The sequence below is a fragment of the Melospiza melodia genome, chromosome 1, assembly GCF_035770615.1.
Source record: "Melospiza melodia melodia isolate bMelMel2 chromosome 1, bMelMel2.pri, whole genome shotgun sequence".
Lineage (NCBI taxonomy): Eukaryota > Metazoa > Chordata > Aves > Passeriformes > Passerellidae > Melospiza > Melospiza melodia.
In genome coordinates this window covers 47,860,432-47,888,278 of record NC_086194.1, presented here as the reverse complement: position 1 = coordinate 47,888,278, position 27,847 = coordinate 47,860,432, and the positions used below count along the sequence as shown (strand labels likewise).

General features: G+C 40.7%; 1 protein-coding gene across 1 annotated transcript in view; it reads left to right on the top strand.

Annotated features, from left to right (window-relative positions):
- Window positions 1–27,290, top strand: part of MATCAP2 (microtubule associated tyrosine carboxypeptidase 2) — a 28,893-nt gene extending 1,603 nt beyond the window's left edge. The window contains exons 2-7 of the mRNA XM_063156959.1: window positions 6,084–6,733; window positions 15,089–15,232; window positions 17,329–17,461; window positions 19,315–19,620; window positions 20,136–20,233; window positions 24,163–27,290. Coding sequence (XP_063013029.1) covers window positions 6,084–6,733; window positions 15,089–15,232; window positions 17,329–17,461; window positions 19,315–19,620; window positions 20,136–20,233; window positions 24,163–24,324 — 1,493 coding nt within the window. The 3' untranslated portion in view covers window positions 24,325–27,290. The remainder of the gene's footprint in view (window positions 1–6,083; window positions 6,734–15,088; window positions 15,233–17,328; window positions 17,462–19,314; window positions 19,621–20,135; window positions 20,234–24,162) is intronic.
- The last annotated feature ends 557 nt before the right edge of the window (window positions 27,291–27,847 follow it).

Here is a 27,847-nt window from a genome sequence, read left to right as displayed (position 1 = left end):
AAGTAAATAGGTGGATATTTTTGGGTGGGGGAAAAAAAAAAGAGTCTTAGATGTAAAAGGTCCCAATATCATACAGGCTCCAGTTAATAATTAAGATGCTTGTGAAAATAGAAAGTAACTCAATGTCAGTGTTTTTACAGAAACTCATTGCCTAATTCTGCTGTTAATCCATGTTCAATCATAGACAAAGCTTCCAGTGCATTCTAGTTCAAGTTGCATGACAGCTTCTGTTCAAAACTGGAGTGTTTTTAAACTTTAAAGGGGTTTCCAGTGGTGAGGAAATAGAATATAGGATTGTGGGGAGATTCAGTTATGCCACAAATACAAGCCTGTAGTGTTTGAGAGGCAGTGGAACATGATAGGTTCATATACAACACTTTATGTTGCCTGCTTTTTTTCTGAATATTCTTTCTATAACCCTCTGCACAGACAAACCATACAGTCTAGAGCCCATAAACCACAGGGTGTTGTGAATTTATTCAAATTTTCTGAATATTTGAGATAAACATTTCTTTGTAATGTAATTGTACCTTTGCACAGTGTGTCAAAGGAAGAATCTTACTTGTCACATCTGTGTAGTTCCTTCTCATCTCACAGTTTCAAACTTAACTATTGCTTGTAAATAGATCACATACATTGTTTGCATTCCTATAAATTTAAAAGTTCAAGTCAGCCTTGAAATGATTTCTGATTTTGAGCAAAAAGAAACTCAGCCATATTCTAACATGGTAATGGTAATCTTAAAAACAGAAGTAGTGGCTCAGACCATTACATCCCAAGGATAGGAGGAAGTTCTCCGTGAACATGTTTGCTAAGCACCTTAGTGCAGTTTGGACAGGATTTGTGCATATATAACCTGCATATATAACCTGAGTGACAGCAGCTCGAAAACTGCAGGAGCTCTCTGCTATTTTAGAGCCAGGCTAGCCAGACAGAGATATCCGTGCCACAAATACCTGTCATTAACCTCATTCCACCTATGGAACAGGTATTTAAGAAGCTGCTTGGATAGTAGTTGCCCTGTAGTCTAGAGGAAGATATTATTTATACAGCACCTCCAAAGGCCAGAAAAATGCTTACACTGGGATTTTACTATGCATATTATTGACTTATTAACTCAATCCATCAGTTTCTAAAGGACAGAGACCAATAATATGACCTGGCTCCTAAATATAGCATAAAAATCTAACATTTTATTCTAACAAATAACCTCTGACAAGATTAGGCAGTGTCTGCAGTGATGCAAGGCTCCAGGTTAGTGACTGGGATGCAATTTATACATAGAATGTGTTTCATAAGTGCAGAATTGTTGTGAAATTTGTGGTTCCCACATATTCTCTGTTAGCACTCATGGACTCCCTTTTCCTGTACTGCTGTGACACTGGAATAGCTACCTGTGTATAAATTGAAGTTACAGATAAAACTCCTCTTTCTGCAAAATGAAGCCTGTGGTATTTTGAATTGTTCCGTGACACGTAGTGCACTTGTGTCTGCAGGATGGAATAAGTCCAGTACTGCCAGTTCCAACTGATCTCTTGACAATGATGGGATTTTGGCTAGGGCACAACCTGCTCTCTTGTGAGATTCTTTAGACTCACAGGGGTAGTTGTCTTTGGCTGGCTGGCTGCCCTGATAGCCCAGCTTATGGGACTGCAGACATTGAGCACCATTGCACTCAAGAGTGGTAGAGATCTACTCTTTAAGCCCAAGACCGAACCAAGTTGCCATTAACAGGAGGGTTTTCTGTTCTTTGGTACCCTAAATTGTGACAAAACAGGGACAGGCAGCCCTTCTGTCCCCTCCTTGCTTATCCCTTGCCATCACATTGCACTCCCAATGAGGCAGATTGTTGCATGTAATATTTCACCTGTGTCTCTAGGACCATGTTTTTATTAGTGTTGTTGCAGAAAGGAACAAGATAGAAATAAATGGAAGTAAACAGGATGGAGAGAATTTTTTAGGAAGAGACTGTATTAGTTTTGTTGTGGGTTTCGGGGTTTTTTTTTTGATTGCTGAGGGGCTTGTGGCTTTGTGACTGTATTAGGAAGTGAGAACAATGAAAAGAATCCTGGTACATAAATTACATGAGGGAGATTCTCAAAGGTAACTAGAGCCCGGGGCATGTGTTCTTTGACAGTTTTCTACTGGAAAAACAGAAGTAAGTCAAGTCAGGAAATTCAGATTTGTACTTCTCAGAACACATGTAGCACATGTAGATGAAATACAAAAGATAAAACCTATGGGATCTGTAGTGTGATATCTGTATTCTGGTATGCAGGGTAGCGTTCCACCATAGCACGGTGGTTTTCAATTTGCCTTTTTCATATCTTTTAGAAATAATCTGTCCAATGGTATCCAGAATTTAAGAGCTGGGAATCACTGCTAAGCAATCCATGCAATTAATCTGGGTTGATAATCCATTCCAACTGGCTACTTTATAGCAGCACAGTATCTCAGTACTTTTTGTAATACTCAAGCAGGTTTTCAAGAGGCAGTGAATTTTTGTGCAATGAATTTGTTTTATATTGAGAATACTAGACCTCTTTTTCAATCACCAGACATTGCTAGTCATTAGAAACCCCTGGATGTAGTAAGTCAAGTTTTCTAGAAGACGGTATATTCTTAATTTGGTTGATGCCGTCCAATTTACAGATGTGAGTTTAAAATATGTTATAGCTTAAACAAATGTACTAGAGAAAGGATTTTAAATTTGGTGTTTGGCAACATGATTTTGACATAGTCTCAAATATTTTTTTCTCATTTATTTGGTTATGATGATCAGAGGACCTGTACAAAATTTTGGAATAGCAGTTAAATGAGTTCTGTGAAAACTACTTTGTTGTCTATTATAATATTTCAAATGTGCCAGATTACCTGTTGATTCTAGGTTTCAAGCACAAATAGGCATGGAACAGTATCCTTTAGTCAGAAGAAAACTAAGGACACCCATCCTTAGCTTGGCAGCTGAAAAATCACTTTGCTACGAGACTGCGCTTATAGAGTAACTACAGATTGGGAACAACTATTTTTGATATCAGCCATGTGCATGTGAAACCTGCCAGTGCATGTTCAGCACTCAGCCACCATTTGTGACACTTCAGGAAAATTCTGACTTAGGGTGTTCAGTGATTGTCTACATATAAAAGCATTTATTACTGGCCAGCTGTACCTCTTAGCTCTAACAGCTTGCTGTCATGGGTTTTTGGTATTAGATTGACACAAGCTTTGGGGGAGGGAGGCAATGGGTAGTTTAAGGTCATTTTGAGTTGTTTCCTTGAATTAAATTTCTATTTCTTTTTTATTTATCATTTCTTAGATACTTGTGTGATATTAGTTCTAATTGTTCCATTACAGCAGAAATTTAAGGCTTCTATATTCTTTGTGGCTTTTAAGAGCTGGTTAATAGAGAAGGTGAAACATTAATGCCTCTGGTATCATGTTATTTCTTTGTCTATATTTTAAGAAGTAGCTGTGTAATTCCCAACTCCATTTTTGTCTATCTAAGCAAAGTTATGTGCTCAGAAATTTAATATGTGTTCAGACATTCTGGAAACCTTAGTTTTCACTTACCCTTCTTAAAAGTAAGGATTCTCATACTGTAGCAGTTGATACAGGTCTGAAGTCAGTCTCAAAGACCAGAAAATATGAGCATGGTCATCCCATTCTGTTATCCAAAAAATGTGTCTCTCTTATGTATTTAGTTTGAAGTTGTTCTCCTTGTGATGGGGAACTGTGGTTTCTCACCACGACAGCTCATGGGAGAGCAGGATAAGCCATGTAGGCAGGTTGTCACGTATGTGATGAGAATGATCTGACAGAATTTGAACAGGAATGCCAAGGAGCATGCTCCTATGCCAAGCATGGAAAGAGGATTCACAGACTTATGATGGAAGAAAACTGAGTTTGCATAGGATACACGTGCTTTAGTGAAGGGGAATAATCTAATGCTTCTACCTCTCTTCTTTCCAGTGGAGAAAACACCCTGGCTGCAGATCACTCATCACATGTTCATGCAAACTGGATCTCTGGTCTTTTTGGTTTTTAGGGCAGGATGTTTGGGAGAGCTGAGGAACACAGGTTGATATGGAACTGACAGAGGTCCAACAGCATGAAATACATTGTCATCGTTCTTATGTTGGGAGCAAAACTGAATTTTACTGTGAAAATAAATCCGAAATTAAGCCACTGTTGATTTTTTTTTCCACTTTGGAGGCATTTAATGATCTCTTGCTGCTATTACCTTCAGAGTATAATTACTGTATGTAAAGTAATTACAGTTCAACTACATATTACTGGGGGATGAAGCTCAAATCCCTTTTGCAGGCTTTAATCATGCCACAGCCGTATCTCCTGTTCTGTGAATCTTTTTTTTTTTTTAGGTACAGAAGTAGGAAATATTTCTCTGTGGCACAATTTATTTGTACGTGTAGTTTCAGCTCACCTAATGTTCTGGGAAGAACTGGTTGTCAAGAGGAGGGGTTAGAACCAGTAAAGTGAGGTCACTTCTCTCTAACAAGCCAGCACAAATGTTAAATTCAGTTTTAATCCTCAATGACTTTTCTGTGCAGCCGGTTTGCACCAGGGACCAGTCTTCCCCAAAGGCTATGCCAGGGGTCAGAGCAAGAAAGGATGGTTCACTCTAATTAAAGAAACCTTATTTGCTTCTTGCACTTTGTTTCTTTTCAAGTGTTTTTTTGGGCCAGCTGTTATGGTAGAACAACTTTGATTAGATGAAACACACACTATTGTCTTAAGGCCTTTCAGGAGTGTAGCTAGCTGATCTCTCCTGCCTCTCCACATATAGCTTATTGTCTGTATTAAGACTGAAACTGTATTAACACGTGAAACTGAAGTCTTTTAAACATATATTACTATCCATATACTGTTGAAAATTGTTTAGAGTGGCTGGCCCTTTCTAATATTCACACCCTTTTCTGAGAGTAAACTCTGTGAATCTGATTTTGCAGATGAGATCACACCAGACTGCTTGTATCGCAGCACAGATCCCTGTGGGACTGCACTGTAAACACTGCTCACATGCTCCTAGGCAGTTTCCTATTTTTTTAAGTTATTCTCTGTCCTTACAGAAAGCCTTCCTTGCATGATAAAGATCACTCAGCTCAAAACTATACATTTGTTAATGTAGCAGTAAATGTTTGTGAAGTCCTGCAGAGTCTTTTTTATAACAACTAAGTTCTTACCTGCCAGCAGTGTAGTTGTGCATTGTGAAAAATGCATGTATTTTATGACTGGCTTTTTGCAAATATTAAAATTAATATTATGTGTGTTGCTAGAAAGTAATGCTGTATTGATTCTCTTAAGTAGTGTGTAAAATACAGTTTTAGGTTATAAAAAATGTTAAAATAGAAACTATGCTATGCTATGTAGGATAATTTTTTTAAGAAAGGACTTGCAGTGAGATAGCAGCCATAGGACACCTAAATCTTTCAGAGAGAAAGAATTTGTTGTCCTCTTATCAGAAGAAACTGAACTTCTTCCCGCCTCGGAGGCGCTGTTAGGATTCAGAGGAAGAAGCTGACGATGACCAGACAGAATCCTGTGTTTGAATGGAATTTATGCATCATGTATGAAGTGTGTGAATATGCAACAGGCTATTGCTTTTAGGGGTTAATCCTTTGTTAACGGGTGTCCTTTTTCGGGCTTGTGCTGCCCAGAAAAAGGTACCCGGACATCCGTAAGTCTTTGTTTCTATTGTCTCATATTGTCCTAATTCAAATTGTCCAAATTATTATTACTCTAATTGTATTGCTATTTTATAACCATTTTATTACTATTAAACTTTTAAAATTTTAAAAACAAGTGATTGGCGTTTTTCACACGCATGGAGATGCGGGCATAAAACTCTCATTTAGCTGGACCTTACAAGTTCAGTCTAATTATTCAAAAGTGATATACACACTCAGTTCTCCCTTATGCCTAGAAGTCAAGATTAATGTGACGTGACTGCAGTTAAGACATTTTGTGTTTCCTTTATATTGCAGTTTTGAGTCCTTAAGATTAGTTTCACTTTGTGAAAATCAAGTTTGTCCTCATTATTTCCTTTTTTTTCCCCCTAAACGCAGAAAAACTTCACTGGCCTAAGACAGAGCTTTCTAGGAAATCAGTCCTGAGTCTGGAAGTACATAAACTGAACCTTAACAATGAAAACAGCCTCCAGCATCCTCCTTCTGGCATCCTTAAGGACATTTTCACAACAGGAACCAGCAGCTACAACGTCCTTCTGCAGAGCAAAGAGGAGAAAAAGCACCACGCTCAGAAGCAGCCGTCCTCGCACCACAGGAAGCACCGGCGAGCCGCCGCCAAGCGGCCCTGCAGCCCGCGGGGCAGCCGCGGGAGGGCGCCGCTGTCGCTGCCGCCCGGGCGGCGCTGCGGGCCCCGGCAGCCGCCGCCGCTGCTCCCCAATGGCCCCGCGGCCGCCGCCCTCAGCAGCGCCCCGGCCCCGCCGGCCCGGCCCCGCAGCAGGGCTAAGAAGCACTCCCCCCTCGCAAAGCCAAAGCAGGCCCCGGCCTCCAGAGGCCGCGGGCAGGAGGGCGAGGCCGCTGGGCAGAAGCTGTGTTTGCTGACTGCGATCAAGCCGTCCAACGTGGAGAAAGAGAAGGTCAAGTTTTTCGACTCGGATTTCACGTACAATCCTCAGTTTGAATATGAAAACCCTGCTCTGCCAAATGTGTTAGCTAAGCACAGCCATGCGTCCGACAGATTTCTTAAGCAGGTAGAGTTGCTTTTACTCCCCTCCATTTCCATTGATTATTTCTTCCTACACCTACCTGATATTTGGCTTTGTTTGTGGCAAGTAATTTCTCCTTATTCTCCCCTGTGTCACAGACATCTTTTATGAAAAATCCTTTCCTTAGGATTTTTCCTCCCGAGAAGCTGAGAGGCCTCAGGAACAAAATGTAAACAATGATTATCTGCTGCTGTGGAATGCAACAGGTGGATCTGTGATTGGTCCATGCAGTTGTTTCTAATTAATGGCCAGTCCCAGTCCAGCTGTCTCAGACTCTCTGTCCGAGACACAAGCCTTTGTTATTCATTCCTTCTTTTTCTATTCTTAGCTAGCCTTCTGATGAAATAGTTTCTTCTGTTCTTTTAGTGTAGTTTTAATATAATATATATCATAAAATAATAAATCAAACCTTCTGAAACATGAAGTTAGATCCTCATCTCTTCCCTCATCCTCAGACCCCTGTGAACACTGTCACGCCCCTGCTCTTTGAAACATGCATCAAAGATGAGAATGCACTAGTAGAACCAAAATAAAATCTTATTAATTAAAAAAAAATTAAAACCTTTCTGAAATTTACAGGATTTTAAGAGATTAAGGCACAGCTCCTTCTAAATGGGTTTACGTGAAACATAATTTAAAGCAAGAAAGTTTTTGTAGGCAATGAAGCAGGATCCAGTAGAGGAAAAATACAATGCCTAAACAGGCAGAGGAATAAGGCAGCACAGAAATCCTGCCAATCCTCTTGGTGACACAGGGATTGAGAGGGGATAGCAATTATTTGAGGTCATAGTTATTGGATAAGCATATGTTGATGTTACTTGTTTTAATCAACTTTGAAAGGGTATTTGGATATACATTAGACTCAATCAAACAGCTGCCAAATTCCATTCCAGAGAGAGGTAAATGTTAAGAAGACAGTTTTGGTTTTTCATAACTTGCAGCCACACTGGTAACATAGCTACAGACATTCCCATTCTATGTAACTGCCTTGGCTTCCTACCTGAATTACAAAAAACCTAAACAGCAAAAGCCCTGCTTTTAACTTTGACCTAAGTGACAAAACCCAGTGCTTATCTGTACAGTAGCAGTATTCTTCCCACTTTTGCTATTTTTAAGTGGTTTAGAAGATTTTTTAATTTTAAATGGTTTAGATCTTATTTAGGTCTGACAAGCTTTTCTAAACAGAGACTCTTATGTATTCAAGTGATACTTAACTTGGGAAGACATCCTGCCATTCCATGAGTTTCACTTCTTTGTGATATGAATATTTCACTTAAAACTAAAATTCCTGGTGGCAAAGATACATGAATTAAAAGGACTAGGGAATGTAAGAACTGATCCCTGACTTGTGAACAGACTGATATTTTTTTTCTTCTTCTAAATCAAAGAATGTACAAAAGTGTTGTTACCCATTACGTCATTGTATTGACGGTCTCCATTTTCGCACTGAAAATGTCTGTATATTTTAACAACTCAGTTTCTGCATTTTCATTAAAAATTTATTTTCTTTATGAGAAAAGGGAACAGCTGTTCTGTTCTTAAAATCATACTCCATACTTCCAAACAATGAACTAAATTGTAATGACACAAATAAAACTACTCCTTGACTAGAGCTTTTTAATAAGTTTTCCTTTGATTTTTTTTAGCAATATTAGCAACATAGATGACAGCAAATCAACAGCTACTGATTTGAAAAACTGAATTTAATACAGATTATCCCTTTTAGCATGGGCTAGCAGAGCCTTGGAAATCCTTTAATGCATGATGATTTTCTTGTCTTTGGTTTACCCTTCTTTTAACAAACACCCATAAGTGTAAATATTGACTATTTTAAGAATTAATGATTCCTCAATATTTTTCTGATTTGTAACTCTACCTTTTTCCCTGTCCGTAAAAAGTATGGGAAAGTAAAGGCCCTGTAACAACTTTATAAAAGGCAGTAAAGGATTTAACATTCAAGGAAGGATATTTCTGCCAGTTAACAAGAAATATGTAAATTATTTCACAAGATCTAGTTTGAGTCACTAGAAAAGCATGTATTCAAAGTTCAGCTCCTAAAAATACCAAACAAAAATACCTTGCACTTAAAAATCCCAAACCAGCAGCTTTAACTCATCTGCAAGCCCAGCAGGTGTCACTCTCTCTCTTTTATCTACAACTAGCTTTAGAAATTTTCATCTCCACACAAATTTGAATTTAATTTCATGCAAATTTACTATCCAGAAAAAGCAGCATTAATCAAAAATTTTAATCAGGAAGTATTGTGGGAGCACTTGCTTTTCCTCATTGCTATTTTTTTTCAGGCAGATTTTACTTGTCAGAAGAAACACGTAGGTATCTTACAGGAAGTTCAGAAAGGATGACTTCAGTTGCAAAAAAAGTACTCACAGTGTCAAGAGCTGGGTCTGCAGTAAAAATGCAACTGTGTGTAGTCATCCTTTTGCTACAAGAAGGTTCAGTTCAGTTTTGTTGGGTTTTTTTTTTGTTTGGAAGCATATTTGGCTTCTGTTTATTGCTCCACTTATTTTAGAAAGCCTTGGTAACTGAATAGTTATTCCTATTTTTTTTCTATACAAGGTGCTCATGGCAACTTACACTTGCTTGCTCTTTTATGAGTAAAAAGCTGTAAACGCAGCTCTTACTGACTGAACCCACCATATTTATAGGGGGCTTTTAGGATACTTAAGCAAAATGAGCCCAAAACCTGACATTTCAGAATTTTAGAAAATTTTTCAGTCATCTCAGAAATCTTTTTACCCACAGCTGTGCATAGCCTGCTAGGACATTGAGACAGATTGTGTTTTCTTATTGCCCTTTCTGCATTTGTGCCTGTCTGTGAAATTGGTTAATACAGCATTACTGAAATATGTCTGGAAGACAAATCACACTCTGCCCCATTTATTTACTTTTTTTTAAAGGCAAAGAGCACTGAAAGTTTACAAACCATTAACCCAGCAGTGCTGCAGTGGGGAGCACACAGGCTTGTGAGCACCCTCTTTACCCCCTGCCTCTGCTTAAATCAGAGCTTTTAAACCTTGGGCACAGCCCAACCCTTCTATTGATTGACTTTTCACAGACATAGAGAAAACATTTTTGAGTTAGTAATGCATTTGAAAAATGCTAGTTTTAGTGTCTTCCTTCTCATACGGTATTCTGTTTTTTTCTCCATATATACATTATGATATTTTCTTCATAATAAGTATGTTCATGAGTCACACAATACAGTGCCTTTAGGGAAGTGAACTGGAGAATAGAAAATAGCATGCAGATTTGCACTCTTCAGAAGGATTAACATATCTGGTATTACAGAAGTTAATTTTCGTACCACTGTGTTTCAAGGTCACTGCAGCAGCTCTGTGCTCTAGAAGTTTTCTGGCTCAAACTACTTATCCCTCATTGTGAAATTTCTTAGCCCTCAAAGCGTTTGTTATTTCTGTTCAGATGCTAGAGGTGGCAATATTTGCTTAGAAATAGTTGTTCCCAGTGTTTGCAGAGCAGATGAACTTAACAGTTACAATTTGCTGAACCAAAATCAGCAAGTTGTAATTTTAGGGACCCTGTTTCTTTGAATTGTACATGGCAGCAAGAATTGTATTTCTGTATACATTTAAAAAAAAATAAAAAAAAAAAAAAAAAAAAACCCCAACCATTTCATCAGATGAATGATCCTCCCACAAAAGAGTTACACATTCTCTTCCCTTGCTATACATACAAGTATAGCAGTTTTAAATTCATAAATAAACCAGTTACACCACATTGCAAGTGTTTGTGTGACACCTTTTAAGGCAATAATAAAAGTAGCCTACAATTAGCAAATTTATCAGATGTTGAGGAAAAAAAATCTAGGTGGAGCAGGAAGGCTAAGCAACATGGTATTCAACACTGAGTAATCCTTAGCTATGTCCAAGTGATGTCACAGCTGAGGCATGTGGAAGATTCAAGGACACAACACTGTCTGTATAAAGCACATAATTGTAAAACACCTCATTCTGCACTAGTAACAAATTCCCCTGCTAACTAGGATTTATGGATAAGGTGTGCTAATACATAACACAAAGCATGGCAGGCCATCCAAGTGGCACATGTTCTCAGGGTCTGACACAAACAGCTCTCTTCCCCTAGAAGGGACTAATAGATCACTTCTGGTGATACCACAGTGGGAAGATAGCTTTACTTCAGAGCACAGTCTCACACAAAAACCCAGTGAGTATTAACTTCAAATTCTTTACAAAGTAATTTAAAAGTTTTTAATTGAAAATATTTCTACCAGCTCTAAATTACTTAAACGTGACCATTATACCACTAAGAGCAAGCATGCAGAAGAAAAACCCCTATAAACACTAAATAAAACCCCAAATAACTACAGCCTGAGCAGACTAGAAATGGATACTGACCTTCCTCCCTCCATTCCTCTTGACCCAAACAGCCACCATTTTATGGCTGTTGATTAAACTCACAAGCTCAGCTTGGTACTAAATGTTACCTAATGATGCACCTTGGAAGCTTTTTTCTCCCCAGCAGATAAGTTATGCAGGAAGAAGAGCAATGGTGTGTGTCTACCTTATCTGTCTTACAAATCTCAGCAGAGATTGCAACTCCTTTGCAGCAAAACTAAATGTAGGATGAGCTGACTCAAATAGGGAGCTGACTCCTGGATCACTGGGATCCTTCTCTGACTTGCTTGCCTCACACTACTCATAAGAAGTCTTATCAGTACATATCTCTACAATCTCTACAATATCTCTACAAACTCTCAGCCATTGAACTGAGTTGCTGGACAGGGTGATTTGAGATTCAGAGACCTACTTGGCTGTAAATAATTTGTTCTAAAAAGCCAACACCACCGTAACCTAATCCATTCACTGAAACAGCCTTGTCTTGCTCTTGTTCGTGCTTCTGTGTCATTGCTTTCTTGAGCATCAGTAGAGTTTGCTGTGCAAGGGGGTTTGTCTTATGAGTGCTATGTCTTTTGGCACTCTTTGGTGGTGATCAGAGGGATAAGCAGACATTTTAGGTAATATTGAAAAGAACAGGAATTATTACTCCTAACCAGTAACCTGGTACAGCCACATAGTTCTTCTCTTCTTCCATTTTTTCACTTGTTGCTGAAGAGTTCACAGTTTGGCCTTAGGAAGTGCTTCAGTACCAGTGTTCTGCTGGTCCAGAGGCTGGAAAATTAGCTCACAGTTGGATGCTGCAGTAGGCAGCAGCTGGCATGCTGGTCTGGATTTTCCCCTTTCCCAGCAAGTTCTTGGAACAGCTGACTGAGTCATCTCACCTTGGAGGCAGGTGCAGAATCCCAAATTAAGGGCTTGGTGTTGTAGTCAGTGCCTGGAAACCAAACATTTCCCAAACCATTTCCCTTCTGGAACCACCTCCAGCAGGAGTGGTTGTGGCAAGAAATGTCCAAACTAGGAGCATCACTGGGGATGGGGCTCACCCCAGTGTCAGGGCCATCTGCCACTCCCTAGGGATTTGTGTGCAATGTGTCTGTGTGTGAAGGCTCTCCCCTGTTGTTTCAGTGCTTCCAGAGCCACACCTGCCCACTTGGAAAGAATTCTTGGGACGTTTTTCTGTTTCACTTGAAACAGAGTCAAGAGAGCAGGTGATATAGGGGTGAGCACCCTTCTTAGTAATCTCTGAATATCTGTTCAGCAAAGAGGAGGTTTAAGCTTAACAACTTTCTCAGTATGCAGGAGCTCAAACTTGCAACACATATCTGGATGTGGATGGAATGGCAGGATGTGGGTTACCTAGTGTGGCACATAAAGAAGTTTTCCCTTGAAGCTGTGAACTCTGTCAGGTTGAGGTAGGAGAGGTTGGAGTGGGTCTGTGTTTCTTGAGGAAGACCTGTGTCTGAGAACCTGCTGTTTGTATTGTGTTGTTGATTCAAGTGTCTCACAGCATTTAGGAAAGTTTCAATAGCCCAGGAAGGTTAGGAAGAGTTAGAACTTGGGTCTCCTGACTCCCAAAATCATGCTGCCTTCTGTAGCCCAGAGGTCTCAGCTCCAGGGACTTTGCTGTTACAGACAGCCAGGCAGGAGGTTTGATGTGTTCAGTGCTCATTTTCTCACTGTTCATTGTGATGAGGTGGTTTTAGAAAACGCCTGCACTCCAGCTAAGGTTGGAGAGTCCTCTGAGATTTCACAGACTTCACAGAACCACTAGGCTGGAAGAGACCTTATAAAGATCATTGAGTCCAATCCATGCCCTAACACCTCAACTAAACCATGGCACTGAGTGCCACATCCAGTCTTTCCTTAAACACATCCAGGGATGGTGACTCCACCACCTCCCTGGGCAGACCATTCCAGAACTTTATCACCCTTTCTGTAAAAAATTCTTCCTAATATCCAGCCTATATTTCCCCTGATGCACCTTGAGACTGTGTCCTCTGGTTCTGTCAGTTGCTGCCTGGAGAAAGAGACCAACCCCCACCTGGCTACAGCCACCTTTCAGGGAGGTGTAGGGAGTGATAAGGTCACCTCTGAGTTCATTTCAAACAAATTTAGGCATCCTAGAATTTAAGTGGGTACTTAGTGTTTAGTCCTATAGATTTAATTGAAATTTAATATCAACAAGTTGTGAAGACAAATTTCATGCTGGAAGGTTGATTGACAGATGACTTCTTCCAGAATGAACAAATGAAGTTAATTAATTGTTCATAGAAACCCAATATTCCAAACAACTAGTAGGTGACATAAATATCTTAAGGATCTGGCACCTGGCAAAGGAGACTGAAGAACTGTTATCATGAATTGTTCAGGCTGCTGGCTGAGAATAAACTTTCTGGGAAAAGGGTGGGAATATTTAGCTTGCTTCTTTAACCAAGAATTTTGTATAAGTCAGGCAAATGCCTCAGAATGTGCAGACACTAAAAGAATTATAAAACAGACAATGTTTTGAGAAGTTAAAATTCATAGGTAATTTTAAAAAGTTTATAGGGAAAAAACTGGTTTGGAAAAAGATACAAGACAAAGAAATACTGATCATTAGGTGCAATATTTCTTTGGCATTCAGGTAAGTGACATCTCCTTCATCAAAGAGCTATTAGACTTTAAGGATATGTCTAGCTGTCATTTATGGGTTTCAGTAGCAATTACTCAGGGTTGATTAGTTTCAACTTGAAAAACATTAGAGAAGGATTGTTGGTAGCTGTGAAAGAAAAAATTAATCCAATTTTTGTGGAAAATCAGTCAACCTGCCAATGTCAGAATTTACATAGCTGTAGACAAATGCATTTATGAAGGGATATAAGTGTATAGTGTAAAAAGAGATTCAGTCTACAAGATTTTCACCTTTTAATGTTAGTGGTATTTTCTTAGCAAGAGCATTAATTTTTTAAGGTAGTGCCAGGAGCTTCTATTATCAAGTCTCTGAAAAAAACTATTCCCTGTAGCTGGACTGTTGCAGGGAAAGGAGTTATTCCATACCACATTTTCTTTTAAGGTATGTAATGATGTGCTGGAAAGAAGATAACTAGGGATGAGCATTTCCCACCCCATCAATAAAATCTTCAATATGCATAGTCCAGATCATGGTTATGGGCATTGTGCTGAGCTTTGCTCAAGGGAACTTCTTCTAGCAGCACTTCATAGGAGAATTGTTGATACTGCTCTATTTATCTCATGAAATAGGCCTTCATTTTGGAGGGTTTTAAAAAAGTACTGTGGTTTAAATGAAAAGTTTAAATGAAAGTTCTGTAAATAAAAGTTCCTGCTCTCTCTCCTCCTTTCTCACCCAGACACCCATGGTACAAGGGATTTTATTGTGAGGAGATATTTTTGGTAGAGGTATTATTGTTAAAATTATAGTTACACATCTGCTTAATCAGAGTTCTTAAATTAGAACATGCCAAGAAGTGAAGCGAGATGACAGTAATAGTTGATCTTTTTCAAATTCTTTGGAAAAACATAAAAAGAAACAAGCTGTCAAACTGCAAATGTCCTGGAGACCTGTTACATCTGTTTTACAAGGCAGTTGTGCAACATTGCCAAAATTAAAGAGAAAATAGGTATTATTTCACTAGACTGATAATCATCTAATCATCACACTGATGTATGTGGGTCTAAGATGAGTTGATCAGAATATTTTTTCAGTACTTTGGCATTAATGTACATCTGCATTAATGTACATCTGAAGATGGCATAAATTCATTGCAGAGCGTGTCAGCATGTATTAAATGAGTACAGCCTGTTAGTGAGACTGCCAGTGAGTTAAGAAAAGGAGGATTTTAAACTAAGGAAAAAAGAGAGATTGAGAAGGAGAGAAAGATTACAAGTGTCAATCTGGCATGGGGATCTTACTGCCCTGATATTTGCTGTTTTTTTCATTTTATAGTCCATTAACATTATGAAGCGGACATTGCAGAAATATGGGAGCTATGAAAAATTTGAACAGGCCACTGGAGGCAGCTTGCTGACCAAAAGTCGTATCTGGAATCACGTGAGGAAGTACATGGTGAAAGAAGGCTGTCTTGGTGAGGTAAGTCCTGCCCTGGATCAGGAAAGAAACACTTGTGTGGACAGACCTTAGACATTGGATGGACCCAAGAGACCATCAGGGAGGCCTTTCCTCCATAATCACAAGAATATTCCTTACATCATACTTTTCTCAGAGCTAAGCCCAGTCTAATGTGTGAACAATTGAAACGACACACATTCATTGTGAAGGCTTCAGTCATCTCTCTGAGCCTGTTTCCTGGTTCATATATGCTTGTTCTTAAATTCTCTTCTTTTGGGAGTACCCAAGAACGACACCCTTCCTTCCCTTCTTTTTTCAGCTACTTGGAGACCAGCACATTTCCATTTATTCATCAGTTCTGCCATCTGTTCTCCTGTATCAAATTATTTACACCAAAGGAAAGAGTTAAGAAAAGGCCAAGAAAAATAAGCAGCAGCCCAAGAGAGTGATTTATAAGAAGCAACACAAATGAAAGTGACATAAGTGAATAAAAATGTCTGAAAGAACTTGTTGAGTTGGTTTAAGTGCTGTTTTTTCCTGGCTTAAACCATCTAATTTTTAGAGCCTTGTGGAGAAAACCCCTTATTTTCTATATTCAGAATTTTAGAAGACTAGTTTGATGAAGTTACATGAAATTGCTTGGAAAAGTCAGATGAAATTGAATGTATAAAAAAGGGATTAATCCAAATGAAATCACCAGATGACAGAGTCAAAGACTTGGATGAGATCACTGGCAGTGATCAGGAGGAGTCTGGAATCATAAGGCAAAAATTAATTTCCCAGAACCTAGGTTTAATTGGTAAACATAATATTATTAGAAGAAACTGCCAAACTCATCACACATTTTTGTGAGACTATGATTTGACAGTCATAACCAGACTTTACCTGGGTTTATAAGCATGGGATTAATAAACTACAGTTTAGAGCAAGCAGAAAAAAATGTATGTTTTGTCTTTTCTTGTATTTTTATCTCACTCTTCATTTTTGGCCTGGTTTGACTTCATGGCAACTGGATCATACATCCTCATCCAGCAGCCCATGTCCTTCTTAATGAAATGCTTCACTTTTTCTGTGAAAATGGGGTTAATACTTCATGCTTAGGATGGTCTAAAATATTAAAATACTCTCTTCAGCTGAAGAGGTGTTAATAAAGCTAAGTGGCACTTGTCCTTTAAATCTAAATGCTTTGGGATTTACCTTTTTTTCCTGCCTCTTAAATGCAAGTTTTGTGGGACTGATGGTTTGCTGTTGAACTTGAAGCTGAGGGTGAGTTTTGAGTTCAGGGAGGTGTTATATTCATGCCTTTGATCTCTGGGTCCTTTTTTTTTTTGGATACTAAAAAAGTAATCTTTCTTTAAAGTAGTCTCCCTTGTACTCTTCTGAGCAGTACTGTTCCATTAGGCTTTACATGAAGAGGGAAAGGTGCTTAGTCTTTAACAAAGAGTTTCACTTTTCCCTCACAGTCACTTGTTTAAAAAGGCTTTTTTAAGTCAAATAATACAATATATCAATATGCATTAGTTTCCTTCTCTGCCAGTTTTTGTTTTTATTACCAGTTTTCCAAGAGAGAACAGGAAAGCAAGAGCTATTCTGCTGTGTAGAACAAAACAATGCCAGTATTTCAATATTTCATGTAACAGGAGAAAATGTACACAGTATTTCCCTCTCTCATTCAAGTGGCTTTAGAATTGCAACTGAAATGCATTCAGACAACTAATTATATCGATACCTAGTCAATTTATGTGTTCTTGTCTAGTATTTTTCAGTTCTCAGTAATACTAAGATAATTCAACACAGGTCAAAAACTGGTATTTTCTCTAATTTATTGTGCATGCAATTGCTCCCTGCCCTCTGAGCCTAGTCAGTGTTCCCATACTAAATTTTTCAGTCTTACTTTGGTCTGTGTTCACCCTTACTCACCCCATAAAGTCTGAGCTTCTGTCAGTAGCCCAGGTGAGCAGGATAAACTCATTCCGAAGGCTCTCTCAGGTGACCACTGATCGCAAGATAGAGTTGTGGAGGGTAAGGGACCAAAGAGACATGAAATAATGGAAGAGCCAGAGGATCAGGAGTGAGAAGAGAGCTTTTCAGTTCTGCCTGAACTCTCTCCTCTCCAGATCGTGGTCCATCTCACGGAGGACCTGCTGTCGCGAGCCTCCATGACGGTGGTGAACGGCCGCCCCACTCTCACCATCAATGTCTCCACCGCACGCGAGCACTGGCTGGAGGGCATGCTGAGACACGAGATTGGTATGAGCTTCACACCCCTGCTGCAGGCACTGGGGACTGCTTGCATGCATTCTTACCTATGGCACAGTGGTGGGCTGTGGGATCTCAGCACCTCAGGACTGATGTGCAGAGTGACCGAGACCATCCTTAGGGGCTCGGAGGTCCTGGAATGTTGCCAGAAGTGTCTGGTGGCTGGACTTTGATCCTACACAGGAGATGACACCTGTATGAGGATGGGAGGATCTCACTGGGGTAAATGGTGAAGGGATAAGTTAATTAGAGTGTGAAACACAGGGTTTAAGATTTCTGTACAGGGGGGTCTAGAGAAGTAAGATGGAGGAATTGGGGCGTGTCCTGTCCTTCTTCTTCTTCTTCTTCTTGGCCTCCATCTTCTGTGGTGATGTTGGCACTTTGGGATTGGTTATTACTAAAGGTGTACTGGTCAATAAGGGTAAAAGGTATTGGGGAAAATAGGTAAATATTGTATACGTAGTTTTGAGTATAAAGATATGTGACCGCCCCGGGGGCTCTCAGTGTGCTCATGGCTGGCTTGCTGTGCAGACCTCTGTCGGGCCGAGAGAAAATCTTTTAGATAAATAACTAATAAACACTGAAGACCGAGGAAAAACCTGAAGCCTCTTCTTGTCCTTTGAAGCACGGGCTGCCCAAGGCCATCCCCGAGCCTTTCCAGGCCATAAAACAGCCGAGAAACCGACAGTGGGCCAGGCACTGGACAGGTACACAAGGAGGGAACATCCCTATCCAAATAGCCTGTGCTGGAGATGTGCTAAAGGGAAGAGAAACCTTCTCTTTCCCTAAAGGCAAGGAGAAACCCATTGAAAAGGATTCCTAGGGTTCATGGACACTAGCATTTTAGGTCAGATCCAGAGGAAGCTTTCAAAGTAAGCCTACCAGCCAGTCCCACTTACAGCACTGAGGTTCCCATGCCAAAGGATTCTTGGAGCAGAAAGAGAGTAATCCTTTCAGCCCAGAGGCATACCTTCTGTGCTGTCATTGCTTAAGGACATTTTGCTCATTAGAGCAATTTTTTTTAACTACTCTAGAGTTAAAAAAAAGGAAATAAAAATAGTGTGACTGTTCAACCTCGGCTCCAGCCATGTCACTTTACAAACCTGCATCTGTCATGCTGCACTGCTTGCAAATGTAGGTATGCTTTAGGTATCAAGAATTGACCCAGTGATCCTTAAACTGGTGTAAAATTGCTGTGATTTTGCATTACACAAGGTTGGCCCAGCTCTGTGGAAAATTTCTACAAATTTTTCAGTGCATCTGTTTCAACAGAGTACTTAAAATATTGATAAACTTGTCTAGTGCCTGAATAGCAACCGAAGAGTAAGCCTTGCAATTGCCTAGAACCACTGTTACTCACATTTTAGGGGACATAGCATCTTCCAAGGCTGCAGTAGTGCTGTTTAATCACCTTCAGGAGGCAACATTTCTGCCCTTTTACTTTGATTTTCCTTCCTGCTGTTCCCCTACAATGCCTAGCCTATGCCAGATACAATTCAGCTTGTTAGACTTCCGAAAATTCCTTTTCACAGATTTAGGAAGTCAAGTCCTCCTGATAATTGCATTACTTAAACATTTTCAGGAGTTTCACTTGCAGTCAGCAGGTGAATATTTGCATGGTATATATATCTCTGACAAAATAGTCTGTTGTAGACACAACTGAAGTCATCACTTTTCCCAGTGCCCAGTCCTACCAGCTCAGAGTTCTGAAATGGGTATCTCCTTATATATTTTATAACTTTTTGTTAAGCATTGGATGATTAACATGTTTAAGTGCCAGGTTCCTACTGTTCTAAGTGCCAGATTCCTCTTTTTCTTTTTTTTTTTTTTTTTTTTTTTTTCAGGAACTCATTACTTTCGGGGTTTCAACAACAACAGCCAGCCTTGGTGCAACCGCAACGGCCGCAGGAAACACGGGTTAAAGCCAATCAACCCCACAGAAGAGGGGCTAGCGAGCATTCACAGCGTCCTGTTCCGCAAAGACCCTTTCCTTTGGAGAGCTGCCCTGCTCTACTACACAGTGTACCAGGCCAGCCAAATGTCCTTCAGTCAGCTTTTCCAGGATGTGGGCAAATTTGTCAAGGACCCCAACACTAGGTGGGATTACTGCGTACGGGCCAAGAGAGGGTGGACTGACACCTCACAGCCAGGTGAGTTCTCTCTTTGTCTTCTCTAGTTTTGTACTTCAGGGGGGCTTTCAGAACATTCACAGAGCTCCCTAATCATGTCACACAGTAAAACCTTTGCAAAAGGGAAAAATCGGACTCCACACTCTCTGAAATGGGGTCTCAGGAATTCTGCTATGGAAAACGAGGCTGAAAATGCTCTTTGGTGAGACCTTCAAGCTGAGTCAGTAAAGGATTTTTGTATTTTTTGGTGGAAATGGAACATAAATGCAAAACTTTGAAAAAATTCATACTTACAGTTTGACCTGCTTTCCACAGATGTAACATTGCCTGTGGTTATTCACAGGCCCTATCTTCTATGTTTGATTTCTTTTTCTGGCTAGTGGGTTTTGCCTTCTAGCTAGTTTTTGGAAAGGTGTTCAAAGTCAGGGATATAAATATCTAGTTTTTAAAAATAAAATTGTTCTGCTCATAATGGCTTCTGAGAACATGCCTTGACCAAACACTGATAGAGTGCAATGTATCTCCATTCCTTTCAGGCTGTTTCAATAAGGACCAGGTGTACTTGGATGGCATCCTCCGAATCCTGAGATACAGGGAATCCATTGATTTCCATCTTCTGACAGCCCTTGGAAAGGTGATTGAACTCATTATTCCCAAGGGTGCAGTTTTATCATTTCAGCAAGCCTGCCTGTAATGAACTATGAGTCACCGTGCTTTTACTTTGATCTAGAATTCTCTGCTCTGCACAGCACCTCCAATTACACTGTGCAAGTTGCAAGTATTTTGAGGTCCTAAAAATTTCTATCAGCTTGACCTCATTCTTCACTTATCAGATTAAGATTTTATGGTCATAGTTCTCAGACTTTCCTACCTTTATGGGATACTACCTGACTTGCAGTACAACAGACTGCCTTGGCCAAACAAGACAGGTACTAAAAGATGACAAAAGGAACCAACCATTTGACATTAATGCACCCCCTTCCACCACAAAGACTATTTAATCTCAAAATTCTCTCATTGATGGCAGGTGTTTTTAAAAAATGAGGTTTTTTTCCCCCCCCCAGAATAATGATATTTCTGCATTCGCAAATTGAGAATGAATTTTAGGTCCATTCTAACTAACATCATGGCTTGTTCGTTCTCAGCTCATCTGAAAAAGTGAAGAAATTTTGTCACACTTCTTAAACCCAAGGATTGCTAAGCTTTCACAGTTCATTAAGCAGGGTTCATACTTACATAAACAGGGAGTCAAATTGGCTTGAGCTTGAATTTAGAGCTGGTATACCAACATTTCTGCCTACTTAGCAATCAATGGGTGATAAAGGGAAGGGGCATATTATGATAGAGGGTTTTGGTCCACATTTGAGTTTTCCTTTTACTGTCAGAATCACCCTTATTGATAAGCAAGAGCTATTTAGGTAGCTGAACCAAGTTAGGGAGCTTTGAAAATAAAATCACACTGTCAAATAAGTCTGCAAGTTTTTCTCTGAAATTTCCTTGGGCTTTAAGCCTGCTTAACTCCACACAGCTTCTGCCTGCTAAACCACTGTTCCTTTACTGCTTTATGCCTGTCTCTCTTCAGGGAGTCTGCAGGTTGTCAGGCCACTTGAAAAACACACTAAGTCATTCCTCATAAAATTACAGATGATCCACATTGCATGGCACCCACATTAAGGGTCTACAAGCAGTTTATTTCTAGGAGTATAATAATTTATAAGTGCTTGACTTTACAACTTTTAAAATCAAGGGATCTTAAAACGTGTTCTGAATGGTTTAGCTTCAGACATCTGCAGTCAAGCTGGAAATTTGTGTATCAGGGCAATGTCTGTTCTCAGCATCACAGATTATCGAGGTCTGCAGAGATCTCAACATCCTCTAGTCCAACTTTCCTGCTTAAGCAGTGTCAGCTAGAGCCGTTTGCCCTGGAACATGTCCAGTTGGACATTGAATATCTCCACTGATGGTGACTCCATAACCCCTCTGGGTGGCCAGTGCCAGTGTTTTTCCACCCTCATTGTACAAAAGTGTTTTTTGTTCAGATGGAATTTTATGCATTTTAACTGGTGCCCACTGCCCCTTGCCCTGGCAGTGTGTGCTGGTGAGAAGAGCCCCATTCCCATGTTTATACACAATGATGATTCCTGTGAGCTTGCTTTTCTCCAGGCTAAACAGTTCCAGCTCTCAGCCTTTTCTCACAGGAGGGATGCTCCAGTGCCTCAATCATCTTAGTGACCCTTCACTGAGTCCTCTCCAATATATCTTCTCATGAAAGAGAGAAGCATAAAACTTGCACTGGGATCTAGGCTAGTGATTTATCACCACTTTAAATGGGGGATTTACTTGGATTTTTTAGGTTGGAATGGGAGGATCATATTGTTCCAAAGGGACTATTAAGCTTGGCTGGCACATTTTCCAGGCCCTGCCTTCCTGTTGCTTCTGACATTACTTACAGTGTAGAAGAGTGTGGTGTGGATACATGCAAACTGTTCAACACACCTAGAAGTGACTAAGGGAAACACTTGAAACCTGAGAAAAGGTGCTTCTTAAAAGGAGCAGTCTTAAAACTTCACAGGAAAGACATAAAAACAGGAAGCACTGCAAAATATTCATATGGTAATTGCATGCAAATATTGCCAAAGAGAAATAGAATGCAGATATTGGGTGCTCTTGAGTTTAGAAAACTACCAGAGTTTGAAAAAGTAAAAGCAGCAAAATATCACCTACTGTTGTGTTTCCCGAGAAACACACAAACACATTACTTACTTACAAAGAGCGTAAGTAAGCCTGTTTCAGCCTCAGTCTTTTTTATCTAGTGCAATGACAATAAAATGTGGCAAGGCAAGCAACCTGTTTCCACCATAGGATGGGATTATTTTTTTGATCTCCTCAGGATGTCAGCTTTGGTAGTTTTTTAGCAATTGCAAGGACTGGGGAAATGCATCCCATTCAAACCATATCTCAGATTATAGATGCATGTTTCTTGTTTGCAGCAGTAACAGAAACCTCTGAACATAAATATGAGGGGAGAAGGATCCTTTTTCTTTCTTTAGGCAGGAAAAGAGGTAGAATTTAATTGCATGTGGTGCTGTGTGTCCAGACTGAGAGATGGTATGGTTTTGTGGAGCTCCTCTCTATCCACTTCTAAGTAAGTTAATTAGGTGTAATGCCACACAATCTTCAAACAGCAGTATCTTGGTGACTTGAATAAGCCAGGGCATGGGTGTCTGTTTTCTTAATTGGGTGCATCTTGTCCTTGCAACTAGGAAAGCACACTTGTGTACTGAGATGCAAATTGATTCTCCCTGTGGGCTTTGTTCCAGTTATCATTGCTGAGATATGCACCTGTCCCTGTGGATCAGGTTTAGTGCAGTCTGGATTGCACTGTCCTGTTTTTGCAGGAAGCCCTTCCTGCCCCTTGCACACTGGTGAATCCTTCATGTGCACTTCAATCACTGCTGAGTAGAAACCATCACCTGCCAAGAGGGCAGGCTGCTTCCAGGAAAACCAGGCCCTACAGGGCTCAGCTCCTTAGGGGAAACATGGGGCAAAAAGGTTGGAAGGAGCAGGCTCCACTCAAGCCACCTGGCACAAAGCTCATGTGAAGCACAGCAAGGCTGGGGGCATTGCCAGAGCATATGCTGCTGTCTGCAGGGTGCCCAGAACACACAGCTTGGAGACAAAGTGACAACCACACAGATTTCATCACACTGGACAGCTGCCCAAGGAGTCCTGCTCTCTGCTCCCATGGCAGCTTGTGCCCAGCCAAAGCAGTCATCCCTTCTAGACTGTCATTCACAGCATCTTGAGCTGTTGTGATTTGAAGTCCTAGCTTTTAGAATCATAAGACTATGAAGATAGAAATACCAATTTTCCTTAGGGAAGAAAGCTACCAGATCCTCTAATAGCTGCAAAATGAGAGTTCAGCACCAATACCCAGAAGGATCTGATGGCATGAGGCAAACCCAGTGTGCACTCCACTATTGAATGAGGAAACAACCTAAAACTGGGGTGCTTAGGTATTGTTCATGCTGTAGTTAGTTACTAGAGATGCATTTTAATTTAGCTTTGCATAAGCACATTTACTCATGAAAATGAAACAGCAAAGTTCAGGTCAGCTGGCACCATGCATTTCCCAAACTGTTTCCTGTGCCATGCCTGTGCTGCCTTCACTTTTTAGTTCCTTAGGCTTTTGCACAGCGTTTTTTCCATTCTCTTGTAAATCTTTCTGCCTTTTTGAGAAGACATTCCAAGACTCACATGTGCTCCATGCTTTCCCTCTCTATTCCTGCAGCTGCTATAGATGATTCTCATTCACATTCCTACAAGTCTGTTCACTGATTGAATCAAAACAGAATCAGGAATTATGAAGGCATTTGCTAAATTTACACTTCTTTTGCATCTTCCACTGAAGCGCAGAGTTGCTCATGTTTCCAAACGCTTCTCCAAGGTTTTAAATTCTCCTGCTCTGAAACATTTTCTCATTTACAGGAGAGAATTTATAGCAGCAACAGCAGAGAGGCAATGGGACTGTACTGCTAAATTGACCCCTGTCCTTCCTTACAGATCTCCTATGAGGACGTGGATCGCCTGAAGGGATTGGCTGTGATTGAGAACATGAGGGTGCCACACTTTCTGCAAGACCACGCCCGGTACATGGAACACTTGAAAAAGATCATGGAAGTCAATGAGCTGACTGATGAGGAGCTCCAGGATCTCATAAATTAACAGTATTAGACATCCATTCACTTACTGTGTGAGGATGTGCAACTGGACTTCCCAGAGCTTGCAAAAAGGGACTTATGAGGAATGGGAGGGAAGAGTGGCCAGAATATGTGGAATTCAGAAAAAGCCCCTTTATGTCCTTTTGCATTGTGATTGTATACTGATTATTTTTTAAAGGGATTGTGCATTTTTGTAAAATTTGGCTTAGAAATTCCTCTGCAGTGATCTGTCCAACCATCTACTCTGTTTTGTATGCTTGTATAGTGCTCAGTGCTGTCTCTTGTAATATATTGCCTTTTCCCTCCCAGGTTTAGAGGTGGAGGAAAGGAGACAGAGGAGAAACTCCCCCTTAGTTCACTTTTGTTTGCCTTATCTTTGGTCATAGCTGTCACGGTTCATAGCAATAGAACTGCTGTAGATTATGCTGCATTGCTGTCTGCATAACTTTCCCATTTAGTCATCACTGCAATGAAAACAGAAAGTTTAAAAACAGTGCACAGAAGCAGGTCTTTGTGCCATGGGATTGAAATCTGTAACATTACAAAATGTTTCAGGGTTTTGTTTTTTTTTTTTTTGGTGAGAGGATTAGCATTTTAAAAAGAGAGAAAAGGTAGGTAGTGCTGTTTTAATGGTTGTAAACGGGTAGCAAAGCTTTCCCTTTCATTCCCTCAAAAAGTTACACTGTTTTACATCTTTATGTGTATAGTACTTGTTTCAGGAAGCTGAATTCTGGGAAGGGCCTCCCTCCTTTGAGGACAAGCATAGCATGTTTAGGAAATTCAGCATGGCAGTGTTTTGGAAGGAGGATCGAGCAAAACTGTGATTTCATGACCTATAGTTCTAAATAAATTCAGGAACACAGGGCCACAATCCAGCACAGCAGGCAACACTCACTTCTTCTTTGGATCACCTGAGCCCACAGAGGACCAGGTCACATTTTTGAGCAGTGCCCCCACACAACAGCAAGCTTGAGCTTGCAGAGCTCATTTCAGAAACAAGGTGTGACTGGGGGAGAGAAGACAACTCTCAAGTGCCCTATTCCTGTGTTCCAGTAGAAGTGCTGCACCACTCTGGAGCAACTTTACCTCTGTTTTAACTGCTGGTGCTATATCCAGGACCAAGGAGAGAAAGCTCCTTGCAGCAAAGAGAGCTTTCTTTAGTCACATGATGAATAACTTAGATGATGCAGGAGGACTTACTACATAAGCTACATTTTGTGATTGGGGAGTATTATGGAATTAGTGAGGCAAAGTATTCTGACAAAGGGTTTTGTTTTAGTAGACAGAATTTTACAAGGGCTCCTCTGAGCTCCTGGGAAGCAGCTGTGGTCAGAGAGGCTGGGCAGAAACTAGTGGGAGCCTTGGACAGGGCTTCTGCCCTTTCTTGTCCTGCTGCTCTTGCCCACTGGTAACAGGCCTGGCATGGGACAAGGTGAGTAGATGGAGCCAAGGTTTCCTCCACACCACATTTGCATGGACCTGAGCCACAGTATCCTTCCCCTCTTATCTGTTCTTTAATGTAACAAATGCAATAACTCTCCCACCTTGTTTGGTACCAGGACAGAACCAGACAAATCTTGAGAACATGTTTCCTGATCTATAGGAAAATCTGTGAAGAAAAGGTGACAGCTGGCTAAGAGGTCTGAAGGTTTATGAATAATCCCATAAAAGCAGCTGCCTTTCAGATACTATTGCAGATTGTTTGCAGTGGCTGGCTGACTGCTGCGAAAAAGCAAATGCATTCAACAAGCATAAATTTACTAAATTTAGTTGTTTTCAAGGCAGGGACAGAGAACTGCTTGCAGCAGCCTTAATTTTGTGTTGTCAGTATTGTTGAGGAGCTGAAAGCCATTCAGCCTCTGTATGCTGTTTTCTCTCCTTTCCTCCTTCAGGCTGTCCAGTTTGATCACTGGTGCCTTGGCCTGCCCAGCTTGGTTTTGGAGCTGTGCAGAGCAGGCACAGAGCTGCTGCAGCAGCCTGACAGGAGCCATTTGCAGTCAGTCCTGCACGTGTGCTCCAGGTTTTGGCTCCTTTGCCAGAAACAGCAAGAAAGTCACACATGACTGAAGTCAAGCCAAGGATTACAGTCAAAAGCTGTCTTTGGAGTGAACTGGGCAGAGATCATTTGAGCTACACTGTGGAAAAATCTGGCTCACTTTGCTGACCCTGGGGTATGCAAAAGGGACAGTCCTTTAAGAAAGGAACAATTTTGAACTGATTTTATGCTGACAGGAGAGATTCCCTGCCTTTCTCCCATGACTTTTACATAAGCAAAGTGGTTTTCCTCCTCCCACAGAAGTAGCATCTTACAATCAAAGTACTCGTGCATAATGTGTCCTCAAAACCAGGAGGCTGTGCTAGTCACACTTTTGCCACAAAATGCCATGCCTGCAGGCCTGACTCTTTTACACTCTGTAGCCCTATACACTACTACAGGCCTTTTTGCTTTACTTGAAGACCTGCAGCACCTTTTTTTGCAAAGCAGTAGGTGCCATTAAACTTCCATTCTTCATTATTCTAGAAATAGACTTGCCTGGTGCAAAGTTTGGAGTTTGGAAGTGGTCAGCATCCATATGTAGCAATAGGTGAAGCTGTCAGCTTCTGGTTTTGGCATTGTGTCATTCCTCCTTTCTAAAAATGTCTCAAATTTTGAAGTGTAGCTTTTGTAAATTTTCCTGAATTTTTGTTCTTCACTGTGAAGAGGCTGGTTACTGAGTTGTGGTTCTGAAGTTCTGTGATGGAGTGCGTGGACAGCAGTGAGCTCATGTCACTGCACAGTTTCATGGTGTCAGTGCTGTGTTGGCAGCCTTTCCTGCCTATCTCCCTTGGTTGTTTTGGTGTGTATCTATGTCTTGCTATGTTATTCCTATACAGAAACCTTGCTGGCATTGGAAAAGCCTCCCCGTTTCACCAGACCAATTTTGAAAGGCGTTTTATACAACTTTTACAAATAAAGACAAAATACTGACAGAGGTGAGAGTACTGAAGTGTTACATCATGTTGTGTCAGAGGGTTGCTCTCTCCAGTGGCCTCATCTCCACAGCAACTTGGATATCCCATGTTGTGTGTGGAAGAGGGGCCTTTCTGACTCCTTTTCAAAAACATCACTTAGGGCTGGAGTCATGAAGGGTCTGTTGAAGTCTTACACTGGGTATGGCTCTCCCTGCTCAGTCAGAAGGCCTGGCTGCTCATGAGGAAATTATCCTCCTATTTTCTAGGATATGGTCTGAGGCAGCGTTGGAGCCTCTTTGCTGCAATGCAATTCTCAGCACCATCCATGTGGGAAATGGCAGCTCCAAATGTTCCACTTTAACACTTTGATCCATCCCCAAAACCCCCCCTCCCCTGCTGCTTCATTCCAGTGCTCTCCATCCCCTCTCACATTATAAAATGTGCTTACTTATCTCCAGGGAGTCCCATCAGCTCCTTATGTGTAAGTAAGGGTAACATTCAAGGGTTGTGGTTCTTTTTAAAGGAAATATTTTCAAAGGCAATTGCTAATTTTCCTTGCAAGCCTGCTAAGTATT